Source organism: Microtus pennsylvanicus, chromosome 10 (assembly GCF_037038515.1).
Source record: "Microtus pennsylvanicus isolate mMicPen1 chromosome 10, mMicPen1.hap1, whole genome shotgun sequence".
Classification (NCBI taxonomy): Eukaryota; Metazoa; Chordata; class Mammalia; order Rodentia; family Cricetidae; genus Microtus; species Microtus pennsylvanicus.
In genome coordinates, this window is record NC_134588.1 from 58,311,284 (window position 1) to 58,327,724 (window position 16,441).

General features: G+C 44.2%; 1 protein-coding gene across 2 annotated transcripts in view; it reads left to right on the forward strand.

The window, feature by feature from the left end:
- Nucleotides 1-16,441, forward strand: part of Adcy10 (adenylate cyclase 10) — a 67,197-nt gene that overhangs the window by 15,405 nt on the left and 35,351 nt on the right. For both annotated transcript variants that reach the window (XM_075987473.1, XM_075987472.1), the window contains exons 10-15: nt 264-340; nt 2,223-2,412; nt 5,287-5,342; nt 11,038-11,194; nt 13,228-13,420; nt 16,187-16,273. In XM_075987473.1, the coding sequence (XP_075843588.1) occupies nt 264-340; nt 2,223-2,412; nt 5,287-5,342; nt 11,038-11,194; nt 13,228-13,420; nt 16,187-16,273 (760 nt within the window). The remainder of the gene's footprint in view (nt 1-263; nt 341-2,222; nt 2,413-5,286; nt 5,343-11,037; nt 11,195-13,227; nt 13,421-16,186; nt 16,274-16,441) is intronic.

The following is a 16,441-nucleotide window of genomic DNA, read 5'->3' on the forward strand; positions in this document are numbered from 1 at the left end:
TCAGAGCCTCAGACATTCTCTCCTTCACATTTCTCAGCTGTGTATAAAGGTCCTAAACGGAGTATAAAAAAATGGTTGTTTGTTCGAGACTGCCTCCCCTCCCCTTCCTAATGCCTTTCCCCACCCATACCACATTTTCTATGCTCATCATCTTTTTTGTAAATGTTCATTATTGTTCGTTTTCTCTCTCTCTCTCTCTCTCTCTCTCTCTCTCTCTCTCTCTCTCTCTCTCTCTCTCTCTCTCTCTCTCCTTGTGACATCAGGACTGTCTCCATCGGTGTTGCCAGTGGGATCGTCTTCTGTGGGATCGTTGGACACACTGTGAGACACGAGTACACAGGTATGAAGACCCAACCCACTTCCACTCTACTTTCACCATACGACATGACATTAGGCTTGGTGAGAGATCTTTAAAAAAAGAAAAAAGTCAGGGGGAGGTGAGATATGAGCTCAGCCCTCAGGGTTTAGTCTTTCCAAGTGGAGCAAAGCCATGTCGCTTTGCCCACTGACAATGCCAGGCCTGTAGTGTGTGTGTTTCTGGTGCCATGGGTGAGCATAAAAAGTATGAAGTCTGCTGGAGAGATGGCTCAGAGGTTAAGAGCGCTGGCTGCTCTCCCAGAGGTCCTGAGTTCAATTCCCAGCACCCACATGGTGACTCACAACCATCTATGATGACTTTGGTGCCCTCCTCAGGCATGCAAGTATACACACAGGCAGAACACTGTATACGTAATAAATAAACCGTTTTTAAAGAAAGTATGACCTCAGTCAGGGTTAGAGGGTTGGCTCAGCAGCTATGAGTACTTGTTGCTCTTTCAGTGGAACTGGGCTCTTCTCCCAGAACCCACATAGTGGATCATAACCATCTATAACCCCATTTCCAGCAGGCCTGGCCCCAGATGTCCTATTAGCCAGGTCTGGATACTCAATGATTTCATCATCAGCAAGGTGAAGGGTCATGATGCAAGACAGGATGCCTGGTAGCCACATCAGAAGGAACAGGGGAGCTGGTATCTTATCCTTTTCTCAAGGTGTTGATGATAGATCCAGGCATATATGGGGGGAGGGGTACTAGGAACAGGAGGCAAGAAATATATGAAGCCAGAACTGGCCAAACTGTAGTGTGTTCATTAGTCTCTCAGGGAATGGTTACTACTAGATCCCTATACCAAGACAATTGCCTGCAGGGCTCAGCATTCCTGACATTGAGATAAATGCAGGAGAACTCACTCAAAGAGAAAGTTAAGCCATATCAGGGAATAGTGTGTCAGAAAGATATTTTTGGTTCCCATTACAAAATACCCCAGAAAACAGCTTGAGGGAGACATTGTGGTTTGGATGTGAAATGCCCCCTTGGCTTGTGCGCTTGAATACTTGGTCTTTAGCTGGTGAGACTGTTTTGGAAAGCTGTGGGATCTTTGGGATTATGACCTACCTAGCAGAAATGGTCCACTAGGGGCTTACGGCCAGAGTGATACCATGTCTCAAAACAAAACCATGGCTGGATGTGGTGGCATACTCCTTTAATCCCCGAGGCAGAGGCAGGCAGATCTCTGTGAGTCTACATATGAGTTCCAGACCAGCCAGATTATACAGAGAGACTCTGTTTAAAACAAACAAACTAACAACACACACACTGAATTATCAAACAATGTTTCATTCAGTAGACATACAACATTTTGAACCCTTACAAGTGATGCTCAACCTGTGGGTTACAACCCCTAGAGTCACATATCAGATATTCACTTTATGATTCATAACAGTAACAAAATTACAGCTAAGTAGCAATGAAATAATTTTATGATTGGGGTCACCACAACATGAAGAAATGTATTAAAGGGTCACAGTATTAGGAAGGTTGAGAACCACTGCCTTAACCAACACAGTGCTGGTCTACTTCATTATAGAAGATAAGGTACATCTTATTCAACAGGCCTGTGGCTGTCTGCCTTACAAACACCTCTCTACATTTAAGGGCCCTCAGTCCCTAAACAGACCATCCCCTTGGTCTCCCAGGTGAAACAGAAACTTTGCTACTGGCTGAGTTAACTGTTGAAGATTGTTTGAAATCAGCACTGGCCAACTGAAGGCTAAATTCATGTGCCATTCATGACAGACAGAAGAAACAAAGGGGAAAAGCCATTTGGGGAGTTTCCTCAAGTTATGTGCCTTTTACCAGCTTTTGTTTTTTCTCCCCTTTAACTTGCTCCTTCCTGTTGTAGTCATTGGTCAGAAGGTCAATATTGCTGCCAGGATGATGATGTATTACCCAGGCATCGTGACCTGTGACTCTGTCACCTATGATGGCAGCAACCTACCAGCCTACTTTTTTAAAGAGCTTCCAAAGAAAGTCATGAAAGGCGTTGCAGACTCTGGACCGGTGTATCAGTGTTTGGGCCTTAATGAGAAAGTGTGAGTGTGGTCACTGACAGTTTTTATATTTTCTAGTAAAGGGGAAATTTGACAGCAAAGGATCGGTCCCCCATTTGAGGTTCAAGACCATTTCATGAAGCTGAAATCTATGCCTTCCCAGACCTGGGTCCACCTGGGTCCAGTCTTTAGCCAACCCTCATCTTTCTCCACCCTACTGATATAGCGAGATGGAAGAGGGCCATCTTCACATAGGCCTGAGAGATTGAGGGTGATTCTTCAGCAACTGTGCAAACAGAACAGAGTTCCCTGATTTTGGTACATACCAGATGGACCATTCAGTACCCAATGATGTGTTAACTGTGTGTCCAGCATCAAGAGGGATAAAAAAGGCTAAGCTATTGTTCGTGGGTCTTTCCTGAAGCCCAGCTTAGATGTGTAGATGTCCCTTTGAACTTAAAATTGTTCGATGGCTGCTAAACACTTCGTGTTAACTGTCAATTTCCTGGCAGTAACATACAAGGGAACTTTTTCAACTTCATCCCTTCCTGCACACCCTCACTGGGAGTGTCTAATGGCAGGTTATCATTGCCACTCTGCCCAACCCACCTTTATAATATAGCTCAGGAATGTTTTTCTCTGCAAGGGTGGCTCTGGAATTCTCCCTCACCTACTAGACAAAGGAGCCCTTTTCACCCCTGTGTAAGTCAACAGTACATGCCTCTAGTAGACTGTCTTCACACTACTTCACCGTCTCTTTATTTATTGGTTCTAGAGATGGATCCCAGGGCCTCATATAGGCTAAGCACTTGCTCTACCTCTAAATCGCACCCCCAGTTCCTATATCACAACTACTGACATGCTTTACTTTCCCCCCACCGCACTGTGAGCCCAGCCAGGTTCGATACTGGGTATCTTTTGTCCGCCCTTCTATCCCCTGTGTTTGTTACCAGCGAGGCTGGATACTGAGTACCTTTTATCTGCCCTTCTATCCCCTGTGCTAGGCACACAGTAAGCCATAAACAGTGAACGAACAACATGGAGAATGGAAACTGTTGCTCCAGGAACAAATTAGAATTTAAGTCTTAAAGAATCGGTCAACCAAGGCTGCAGTTCCTTCAGAAAGTTCTTCCTATTCGCTTTGTATTTCTGGGGCACAGCCCTCTGTGTTAGCACACATGAGTCATCACACGATGGTGCTGGACTAAGTGTATGATTAATGATAACTTTTAGTGAGCACTTATTAAATATGCATTCTACCTCAAAAATACTGTTTATTCGTATGTTTGACCGTGTGCCGTAGAAACAGTTGTCTCAATTTTATAAATTAAAATGCTATTAAATGACTCACCAATGGTCATCTCTCTCTAAAGCCAGGGAGCCAAGATTCAAAGTGCTGCAGTAACCCAGATTCACAGGCAACCATAAACCTCAGTGGGACAAAACAGCAAACTTTTTTTTTTTTTTAGTACAGGGGCTCTAGTCACTGGCTTTGCTCACTAGGGCTGTGTTATATCCCCAACACAATTAACAGGTCGCCCCCCCACCCCGGGGAACTATGGGCCACAATTGATACTGTCACAGTTGGGCTGATCTCATGCTGCTTTTTCCCCGTGCCCGGGTTCAGCAGGGTTTTGAATGATCCAATGAATGACATCAGCTGAGACCACTGGGGCAGCTGGGCTTACAGAACTGGAGCAATTTGGTTCTGTGGGTCTCGTCCTCCACCAGGCAGGTTGTCAGAGTCACGTGTGAAGAACAAGAGGCAGCTGGCTCATGCACAAGCCTCTTTCTCTCATGTTTGCTGACATCTGATTGGTCAGAGCACTCCCAAGGTAAAGCCAGAGCAGGAAGGCAGTGCCCAGCTAGACCACAAAGGGTGCAGGTACAGGGACGGTAGGGAAGTGGGTTACTACATACAGACAACTTCCATACAAGCCCCAAATCCTTGCACTCTCCATGATCTTTTCTGTACCATCTCTCCAGGAAAAAAGAGTCTGGAGACAGATACAGCTATCAATAGGGCTTGGATCCTGACCTGAAATTTTTACTTTATGAAGTTAGCTGCATATTGCACGGGAGAGTTTGATAGGTGCATATGACAGAGTAATATGACACCATCAGAGAATAAGACAAAGTAGCATGACAGAACAGAGAAGGGATGGTTCAAAGTAAAAACCACGTGAAAATGCATATGCACCCTGACCTGTGTTTAGACACTGTCACCATGAGCTTCAGGATGCTGGGCAAGTTAAGCTCTCTTTAGTTTATTCATTTGTAAAATGGACATTAGAGTAGTACTTTCCCCCTCTGGGGTTTTGCTTGTTTGTTTTGTGTGTGTGTGTGGTTGGTTTTTTTGTGGATTATTTTTGGCAGTACTGGGAATTGAACTTGAGGTGTCACGTGTGCTGGGCAAATGTTCTCCCACTGGGTTACAGCCACAACACAGGATTCATATACTTATTAATAATACATATTAATTTTTTTTGTCAGAACTAAAGATACTGGTAAAAGAAAAGACAAAGTGTAAAAGCACAGCTATGTTAGGCACCTAGCGTGTGCTCAGCAAAGTCGAGCTATTAGTGAGCAGCTCATAACATGTCTCCAGGATGTGAGATTCTGCAGCACATCCAAGATCACTGGGCTCCATGACCCACCACCGAAGGGTTCCTGTCTACCAATGAAAGAGCAAGAACCATTTGCTGGATAGCGAGCCAGGCACTATGGTAACGGCTGGTACAGACAGTGTTTGAACTCTGTTACAAGTAGACTTTCTCTTCTCTCCCTTCGGTATTTGCAACCAAAGGGAGACTTGTTAGAGACCCACAAAAAGGTTTAAAGACTAGTCACTTTTTCTCTCAGTGTTTCTGTTTTGAATCTAACATCTTTTCTCTCTCTTTCTCTTTTTTTCTTTAGCATGTTTGGTATGGCATATCTCATCTGCAGAAGACATGAGGGTTACCCTTTGATGGGTAGGTAGTGAACCGGGATTTGAAACTTTCTTTGTTTTTTTTTGGGGGGGGGAATAGGAGGCAACTGGAGACTAATTCAGGGTCTCGTGCATGTTGTACAAGCTCTCGATTCTTCGAACTTTTTTATTGAACTCTAACAAGACATATAGGAAAATGATACCAACGAGAAGAGCACATCCTAACGAATTATGACAAAATGAAAATATAATCTAGGTCAAGAAATACAAAAATGAAGCCGGGGAATGGCACAGCGTTGAAAGTATCTGCCATGTAAACATGAGGACCCGAGTTCAAATCCCCAGAACCCACATACAAAGTTGGGTGTGGTTGCACATTTCTGTAACCCCAGAGCTAGTGGAGCCGAAACAGGTGGATCCCGGCGCTCACTGGCTGCAGAGTCTAGCCAGTGGGTGAGTCCTGGATTCTGTCCATGAGCACAGGTGCCCCATGTCTGTCCATCTATACAGTGCACATGCGCACATATATACTCATACAGAAAAACAAAGGAAAATAACGTGTTAGGAATCTTCTCATGTGCCTTCCTGTTTCCTCCCTCACCTCTCCCAATCCCAGGGCTCTAATATTCCAGGTCGTTTATGCTTATTTAAAAACATACACAAAGCTGGGCAGGGTGGTTTGCCACTTTCATGCCAGTACTCAAGAGGCAGAGACAAAGTGAGTCTGTGGTGAGCCTGGTTTAGATAGGAATTCCAGGTCAGCGGGGTTGACAGAGTGAGACCTTGTCTTAAAAAAACCAACGAATAACTTAAATCCAGCATGATGACTCCCCTGCTCTTCAGGACTCTGAGGTAGGAGGATCTCTTGAGCCCAGGAGTTTAGGGCCACCGTGGGCAACACACAAAGGCCTTGTCTCTTGCACATCCATAATTTATGCTCAGGGAATCATACTTTAAAATAGTGATTGTAATAGTGCCCATGCAAAAGGAGGAAGTAGAGGGTTGAACGTGCAAGAGATAGGGATGCAATGACAGGGCCAAGGCTGCTGCCGTGGGAAGAGGATGCAGAAAAGACCAGAGCAGCTGGGGCAGAAGAGGAAAGGGGGAGGCACTGTGTCTGCCCCTCCACCCCAGGAAACACCTCTGTGCCTGGCTCTGCTCCTTTACTTTGACCTCCTAAGGTCAAAGGGTCTGCGTCTGGCCCCTTTGCCTCCTTTTTTCTCCCCCCCCCACCTTGACTCCCCTGCCCAGCATGTTTATGGTCTAACCACCTACCTTACTGAGGATACCTGTCTGCCTTCCCTGTTTCTCCCCCGCCTCAGACAGCACCTCTCCCTCCGCTGGGACAGAATCTTTGATTCTTCTTTCTCCCCCTTCGAAAATACAAACAAAACACACATACACACACCACCACCACCACCACCGACTCCCCAGGAAGGGCCTGAGTCTGCAGGGAAGGAAGTGAAGGAGAAGAGCAGAGGGACCCAGGGAAAAGGTTCACAAGTCCCTGGGAAGAAAGCCTGAGTCAAAGGTCAAGGGCAGAGTCTTCTGCCACTCCCGGCCACTGTCCAGGTAGGGGGAGAAGGGGAGTGGGAGAAACAGTGAGAATCTGGATTCCACATCTCTATAACTAGTTCTTGCCTGGCATTTGGACACAAAAGCACAGAGTGGCCGCACATGAAAATACCTATGTGTTCCTTTTACGTTGACTCCCCCCCCCCCCCGCATGCTCTTTGTTCTGACACTATCACTCATATATCTACATGTATGCACATATGTATATTACATATACTAGACAGAAAGCACATACATGCTTATTTTTCATTTTGTTTGATGGTGGTGGTGGTGATGGTTTGAGACGTATCTTACACTCTGGCAGTCTTTTATGCAGCAGTGTGTTATGGCATGTATCCATGTTGTTGGCTGTTCCTACGAGTCACTTCCAGTTATTACTATATTTCATGCCATTTTATAAATGTACCATTCATTTTTTTTCCTGGTATATAAGATTTGGGTCATTTCCAGGTTCTTACAGGCAGTGTTACCACGAGCATTCTTTGTAATAAGCATTTTCTAATAGAAGACGAATAGCCCGGTGCAATCCCTGGAATCTCAGCTCTCAGGAGACTGCCCGAGGACAAGACATCATCACAAGCACCAGCACAACCAAAGAACAAGACAAATAAGCACGAATATGTATGCTCACCTAGTATTATGTAATTGTATGCATACATGTGCATATATGCATATATACGAGTGATTTTGTCAGTACAAAGAGTATAATTTTGGCAGATGATACCATTGTTCTTCATCTTTGCCAAGAGCCGCTTCTGTCAGTCTTTAGGACTTGGAAACCCTGTGGGGTACAGAATGGTCCCTTATTGTAGTTTCCACTTGTTATTGCTCTGGTGTGGTGAGTTCCTTTTTGTCTATTTATCCATCTTTTTGTAAAATGATTAATACAAATCTCTCCTCTATTTTTCATTTGGGCTAATTTTTTTTGAGACATGGTTTAGTTTGTATTTTTTCTTGCTGTGGTGACTATTGTTGAGATGGTCCTTATAACCCAAGTTGGCTTTCAACTGTCTATATGCCTGAGGACGACCTTGAACTTCTGACCCTCTGGTCTCCAGCTCTGGAATAATGGTATTCCATGCCTGTGCCACCACACCACTAGGTGTTCTCTTTCTCTTTAAACATGGAACCCTTCCCAGATTTCTGTGTTATCTGTACATCTCAGGATTGTTCTATTTTCAATCATGTGCTTTGCCAAGGCAAGCGCTTCCCTGACATTTAATGAGCAGAATTCTTAACTGGAATGTAATTCCATCTGTCAATCATTTGTTTTTCACCTGTGTTTCTCGGTGTGCTATTTAAGAAATCTTTCCTCACCCATATGTTTTGAAAGTATGTCTTACTTTTCTTCCAGAAATTCTGCTTTAATGTTTATATTTAAGTGTTTAAGGACTTGAGGGTGTGGGTGGTGACAGAGTTCAGTCCCCTGCCATCCACACGTCTGCTTTCATCTCCAGTCTATGGAGAAGTGATGTGGTTGGGATTCTTGGTGGCAGGGACCTAATTCAAGTTGGAGGGGGAAGTAGATCTAAAGAAGGCAGTAGTACTTCTAAGAGCAGAGACTCGGTGTAGCCTGGGTGTAGATTCTGAGGACAGTTATTTGGAGGAGCCCTTGCTGATCCCTTCTGTTAGATTTAACATCCCTGAAAGATGTATCTGAAGTTAAATCAGTCACACTGTATCAGGGCCATTAAGAGGAGACTCTATCCCTTCCTTTGGATGAATGTTAGGCCAGAATCTTCTTTGTGTGTGTGTGTGTGTGTGTTTGTCTGGTTGTTTTTTGGTTTTTTTTTTTTTTTTGAAACAGGGTTTCACTGTAGCTTTGGAGGCTGTCCTGGAACTCACTTTGTAAACCAGGCTGAACTCGAACTCATGGAGGGAGATCTGCCTGCATCTGCCTCCTGAGTGCTGTGATTAAAAGCATGCACCACTACCACCTGGCTTAGGCTGGAATCTTAGTGTCTTTGCAGGAAATTGATAGTTCCTGAGCTGTACAGCCGCACTTGGGCCAAGAGAACCCCTGCCCCCCACTCTAAGGCTTGCACCTGGTAAACACAGACTCCCACACTCAGAGCTAGAGAAGGAGAGTACTCCCACTCCTGTAAGGCCTTCTTTTCCATCCCTAGAGGTAGCGATGACCCCTTCTGCTGGACTGGTAGTGATCTTAGAACCCATGGGATGACCCACAGACATTCCTCCATTTGATCCAGATGATGAACCAGCCTCTTTAGGTCATATTCCACAGTCCTGGGTAAAAATCAGGTTCCCACCCTCAAAACTATTATATATAAAGATAAACTGCAGAAGATCAGCAGTGTGGGAAATGTTCTTCTTTGATAAGCATTCCTGTTCCAAAAAAAAAAAAAAAAAACTATGACAGAGGGCAACAAAATTACCTGGAAAAATATTAGGATCAAAAACAGTTGTAACAGTTGCTGTAGTAGGTTTGGTTTATCAGTTATTTTGTTTTGTTTTTCAAGATAGGATTTCACATTGCCCAGGCTGGCCTTGAACTTGCTTCTAATTCTCCTGCCACCCCTCCTAAGTGCTGGAATTACAAGCATGCATGAACAAGTCCAGCCAGGGCTTTGATTAGATGGAAATATGATGCATGGATTTAAAAATAAGTTAACTTAAAACTCATTTTAGAAGCCTGGCAGTGGTGGCAGGTGTCTTTAATCCCACCATTTGGGAGGAAGAGGCAGGTAAATCTCTGAGTTCAAGGCCAGCCTGGTCTACAGAGAGAGTTCCAAGATGGCCAGGACTGTTACACAGAGAAACTCTCTCTCAAAAAAGAAAAAAAAAACAAACAACATTGCTCCCACCCCCACAAAAAACCCTGTCCTTTTAGAATACAGTGAAAGTAAGTGTTCCATATAGCCAGTACCAAGAAAGCTGGAGGATTTTACTACATGGCTCTTGACTCCAGTCTCCCAAATGAGCCTCAAGTCTCAAAAGACAGCTCACATCACTGAAGTTCAGACGCATTTCCGCAAAAGGTATGTTTCGCTCAAGAGAAGCGATAGAATTTGCAGAGTAATTTCCATCAAACAATACTCAAACCTTTACAATGCCAGACAGCTTATATACTGTCCTCTTCTAGACTGCTTCTACATGAATACATGACTCTATTTTAGCAAAGACATTAGATAACACATACAGGTGCTCTATCCACAACGAACAAAATGGTGCCTCCTTAGTAATCTTCCCAGCAAAGAAACTAGAAGAGACCCAATATGAACCCGCAGTTCTTCTCACAGAAATTGCTCGTTGCTATGAGAGTCCAATTCTTCCATCTCCTTCCCATTCACCCAGGTTTCGGAGACTGTGGGCTGAGTTATCAGGTTCCAGCCTGGGCTGCCGCCTACTATACACATTTTAAGGCAGCCAGAAAAAAAAAGTGATAGGGTTGTCACCCAGGATGATTTTTATATTGTTCTTTTTCCTCCTTCATTTCCCATATTTTCTACAGTGAGCATGTGTTAGTTATATAATCAGTTGGTTAAAGAAAACAGAAAAATAAGATTTAAAGTTAAGAGCCTTGGTTCAATTCCTAGTTGTATAACCTATTCAAAACTCGATTTTTATACAAGACAATTAAATGAAATTGTAATGATCTTACAAATACTGTCTCTTGGTAATAGAGATATTACAGTGGTAAAGCATTTGGCTAGCATTCCAGAGGTTCTGGGTTCCATTCCTGGCCTGGTGTAGGGCGAGGGAGCAACCACAAAGGAACTTTTCTTCACAGCTTGTAGAAACCAAATAAACTTGCAAAATCACCTTGCTAATTAAAGCCTTAGGAAAAGATTTTTTAAAAAAATTTTAAGACTGTATAGAGCTTTAAGAAATTCCACGAACAATTCAGGTCAGGTATAGAGGCACCTGCCTGTAACCCCAGCTCCAGGGAGGTGAAAGCAGGGGATGGGGGCTTCACGGTCATCCTCAGCCACATAGTAACACTGAGGCCAGCCAGCCTGAGCTACATCACATACACACACACACACACAAAACAAAACAAAAACAACCAACCAAACCCTAAAGAAGTACCATGAGCAATGGAACTCCAAAGACATTCTTAGGGTATCACTGTGTGCCTTTTCAAAACCATTTCTAAACTATTCTCTGTCAATGGGTTTGCTCTTTAAACAAACAAACAACAGGACGTGTTAAGGAGATCGACTACTTCATGTCTGCCATGAAAGACTTTCTGATGACGAACTGCAGCCGAGTTCTAATGTATGAAGGGTCTCCAGGATATGGCAAAAGCCACTTGCTTACGGAGATCGAATACCTGGCCTCCCGGCATGAAAACCACAGGTTAGTGTGTCTTGAAATCACGTTTCTTGTGACCTTGGAAATGTTGGCATCCTTAAAGGAATCTCCCTTATTTTGGTGTCTTCTCCTGCTTATAACTTGCCTGAGGCAAACTAGAGGACTAGAGCTATTGACCCTTGTAGCTGAATAGGTAATTAGTAATAAGTGTTTCAAACTAAGAGAAAAGGGGCTGAATCTGGAGACCTCAGTTTAATTTCTGGGCATGCTTGGAGACTTGAAAACTTGCTGCTTAACCTCAGTGTCTAGGTAGGTGACATCTAGCAGAGATGTGGCCACCGCGGTTGGAATTTGTCTGGGGAACCCAAAAGGGAACTGCTGCTTTAAGCCCTTTAGTTTTGAGAACAGGGCCAAAGAATGCTGGGTCACTAGACCTTCAATCTGAAGGGCAGAGCTTGTGGGATGCTATACTTCACCCAAGAAGGGCTGTAAGGACCCCCTAAGGACCCTCTTCGGGATGAGCACTCTGCCACTCTGAGGGGCTGGATTGTATAGTAACGATGACCAAGATTATGACAACAGTATCTTGTGTCTTCCCCTCCTAACTGCAGGGGTATATAAGGTGGAAGTGCTTGTTAATCTTATTTTTTTTTATCCAACTTCTATCCATCTTTAATGTCAGGCCTAAGAAAAGTCAGTTTCACAAGGAGATGATTACAGCAAGAAACACTGAGTCACCGCATTACTTACTACATTATATACTTACTATGTTTCAAGAATTGCTAAATGCCCTATTAGTCACCAGGGGACTGCAACAAAGTTGCAACCATAAAACCAGAAAGGCTAAGAGTTCAACCCAGGTGTCAGTGGGGTTGGAATCCCAAGGACTAAGAAACTCTGTCCTGTTATTCTTTCCTAGCTTCTGGTGCTTTAGTGCCAATGTTTGGTGCTCCTTGGCTTGGAGAGACACATTATCTAAATCTCTGCCTTCACACAGCATCTCTCTGTGTGTGTTTTCTATGTACACATGTTTACTTAAGTATTAGTTACAGGCAGAGGTTCATGTAGCCCAGGCTAGCCTTGACATTCTTAGGCCTGACATTAGATCCTCTCAGTTCTACCTCCTGAATGCTGAGATTCCAGGCACATACCACCACACCCAGCTCAAGTTACAGCCTCATCTTAGTTGATTCTGCAGTAGTTGGATGACTTTGGGGAATACAAGTCAATCCTGAGTGTGTCAGTGCCCTGAGGATGAGTGCTATATGGTCCCTCCTCTCAAGGAGCTTAGAAGATGGCAAGGAATGTGGTGAGGGTGCTGGCAGAGGCAGGCAGCAGAACAATGCAGGAATGTAAAGACAATTGGGTAGCCTAAATTCAGGGCATCAGGAAAGTCTTCCAAGAGGCCATTGCAGAAGTGGGGCTGTGGCCAATAATCGCCATCTCTAGACAGGAGGAAAGTAAAGTCCTAGAGAAGAGACACAGCCCCGGCTGTATAGGAAACTCCCATCCACTTGGTAATGGTAGATAGCCAGGCAGAAAGGAGTGAGGCAGACACAATGAGGCTTTGGCCACTCTGTATATCACACAAAATAGGCCATGGGAACCCTGAAAAGCATTAAATAGAAAAAAGGCAAGATTCACCTCATTTTGTTTTGTTCAGGTTTTGGGTTGCTTTGGGTGGTATACTCGGGTGCAAACTGCAGGTTTCACACACGCCAGCAAATGTTCTCTATATTATTCAAGTTTCTAGAAGGGGTTGTCTTCAGAGGGTCGCTGACAGCAGGCACGGGAAGTGGCATGCTGTTTTAGCAGGATAGGCACACGTCTAAGGGACCTGGGTGCAGGCAGTGATGGCAGGACTAGAAGATACCAAGTTTAACATCGTGGGACGATGGAGGAGGTTGGGATACCTGAAGCAGGAATAAAAACAGCTTCCAGGTAGCTCAATAAATCTCCGTCCTTGCAGCTAAGCATTGCAGCTAAGCATGAGAAATCAGAACTTCCCTCCAGCCTTTGCTCTCTCCAGGGACTGTATTTAAAAATGTTCTCCTGATTCTCGATTGTCTTATGAACAGGGCTATTGCTATTGCACTGACTAGGATCAGCTTCCATCAAAATTTTTATACCATCCAGATACTCATGGCTAATGTACTAGGTCTAGATACTTGTAAACATTACAAAGAACGACAGACCAATCTGCAAAATAAAGTCAAGATGCTGTTGGATGATAAATTCCACTGTCTTCTTAATGACATCTTCCATGTTCAGGTAACTAGCTTGCATTAGACTCCTGCAAAAAAAAAAATAGCTATGGGCCAAGCACGGCAGCTCCTGTCTGATGCTATATGACTTCATGTGCCTTTAGCCTTTGTTTTAGTCAGATTAATATTACTGTGATGGAATACCATGACCAAAACCAAGGGGGGAAAGACAGGGTTCATTTGGCTTACACTTCCAGATCATAGCCCATCATCACAGGAAGTCAACACAGGAACTCAAAGAACAGGAGCTTGGGGAAGAGACAGGAATCTTTAATAAATAAATAAATTAAAAAAAAAAAGAACAGGAGCTGATGCTGATGAGGCCATGGGGCGGGGGGGGGGGGTGCTGCTTATTGTTGCTGGTTTGCTCCCCATTCCCCATGGCTTGCTCTGTCTGCTTTTGTTGGTTTTTTTGAGAAAGGGTTTCTCTGTGTAACAGTTCTGGCCATCCTGGAATTCACTTTGTAGACCAGGCTAACCTCAAACTTACTGGGTTCCGCCGGCCTCTACCTCCCAAGTGCTGGGATTAAAGGTATATGCCACCACTGTCCAGCAAGGCAGGGTTTCTCTGTGAAACTTGTTTTGTAGACTAGGCTGGCCTCAAATTTAAAGATCTGCCTAGCTCTGCCTCCCAGGTGCTGGGATTAAAGGCATGGGCCACCACACCCACCAGCCTGCTTTCTTGAAGTTGGAGAGAGTTCACTCCGAATTTTGCGGCTGGTTTGATGGAGTGTTAGCACCTGGCTTTGACCTGCCTTTTTGATGGCTACCTCTTGTGTCCTGTACCTTTTGTTTGAAGTATGTAAAATTTATCTGGGAATTCCCTAAAGTTTCCAAAGCCTATACAACATTTGGTGACAGGAGGATTCAGCCAACTGAGATGTCCTGTGACTAGGAATCGCTTTGGCATTTGTCTCTTTGGGAGCTTCAGATAACAGGTTTTGGTATGTAGAAACTGACTTGCTAAAGGATGTAAATTGTATAACAGTAAAGGAGCCCTTGGCTAAGCTGTTGGAGTCAGTTTGCTAGAGGCTGATTCCTCTGCAATTGCAAGGCTAAAATTTATCCTAGAGTGCCGCCGATTCTTCCAGAGCACTTAGAGAACTGGCTCTAAGAACTACTGGCTCAGGCATGGTCCTCTCTTATTGATCACTGATTAAGAAAATGCCCTACAGGCTTGACTGCAGGCTGATCTTACAAAAGACATTTTCTCAATTGAGGTCCCTTCTTTCAGATAACTCTAGATTGGGTTAAATTGACGTAAAACTAGCCAGCACACCTTTCTTATTCTTTCCTGCAGTATCCAAGTGTTAATGTCTCTCCATTCTCCTTGAACTGCATTTATATTCATTTTTAAAAACAACTTAGTCATCTGGGGCTAGAGAGACTGCTCATTTGTTTAAAGCGTGTAGTGCTGATGCAAAGCACCTGAATTTACAGAATCCACATTAGGCAGCTGACAACCAACCAACCAGTGCCTATGATTCCAGCTCCGGGGATCTAATGTCCTCTTCTGGCCTCTGTAGATATTTGCACCCACATGCACAGACTCACACATAAATGCATACAAACACACATAGTTAAAAATAAATCTTTGCCAGGTGGTGGCATACACCTTTAATCCCAGCACTCAGGAGGCAGAGGCAGGCAGATCTCTGTGAGTTCGAGGCCAGCCCGGTCTACAAGAGCTAGTTCCAGGACAGGCTTCAAAGCTACAGAAAAACCCTGTCTCGAAAAACAAAAATAAAAAATAAACAAATTAAAAATAAATAAAACAAATATTTAAAACCTGTAGTCGAGGGGCTAGAGAAATGACTCCGTTAAGACCATTCGTTGTTTTGCAGGAGACCTGGGTTCAGTCCCCAGCATCCACATGGTGTCTCACAACCATTCATAGCTCCTGTTTCAGGAGACTTAATACTTTTTTCTGACCTCTGTGGGCAGCATGCATGCACACGGCACATATGCATACATGCAAGCAAAACACACACATAAAATAAATCTTTTTTAATCAGTCAAGATTTATTTCAAGTCCTAAAGACATTCAGGTAAACCAAGATGATAATGCAATTCCCTATTACACATAAACACTTAATATAAGGGTTTTGAAGTTTAGATCATTAACTCACATGAAACAACACACATTAAATTTATATTTATTGGTGGTCAGTGGTGGCTCACACCTTTAATCCCAGCACTCAGGAGGCAGGGGCAGGCGGATCCCTGTGAGTTCTAGGACAGCCTGGTCTACAGAGCAAATTCCAGAACAGCCAGGACTGTTATATAGAGAAAACTTGTTTCAGAAAACAAACAAAAAAATACATTTATTTATTTAGTTATAGGAGTTAAGGGTGGACTTAGGGCCTCACACTGCCAAGCATTTATTTTGCCACTGAGCCATATCCACACCCCCGGTGCCATGTTCTTGGAAGACAATGGAGGTATCTCAAAAGTGCTATGCCCAGGAAAACCCAAACAGCCACTTACTGAATTGCATATCTGTCATAACCGCACTGTCCTATCCTGTTTGACTTAGGGATCAAAATCACCCTGTTGTCAAAAGTGGCATCAAACGTAAAGATAGCGTGTGCTCTTTTCTGTCCTGAAGCTATTCTGTTCAGTGGCACAGAGGATTCAAGCCAGGGAGGGCACTGGAGGGAGTAGCATTTGAGCATCCAAAACTTGAGAACGGTTGCTGTGATTTACTCGGAGACAATGTGGCTCATCTCTCCCATCGCTGTTTCCTTCTGCTCACACTCTGCTCTCTGCACAGTTCCCTGTTTCCCGGGAGATGTCCAAGATGAGCACATTAAGAAAGCAAAAGCAACTGGAAGCGCTGTTCATGAAGATCTTGGAGCAAGTAAGAGCACCTGTGGGTCACGCCACGGGGGGAGGAAACTAGACAGAATGGTCACAAAGCCAGCTGCCTCAAGGGACTCGGACTCTGCTGGCAAAGAACACTGGAAGCATGGGACAGCCATATCTGCCAGTGCTTCCTTCTCTCCGTCCTTCCAAACCTGAGCTGAAT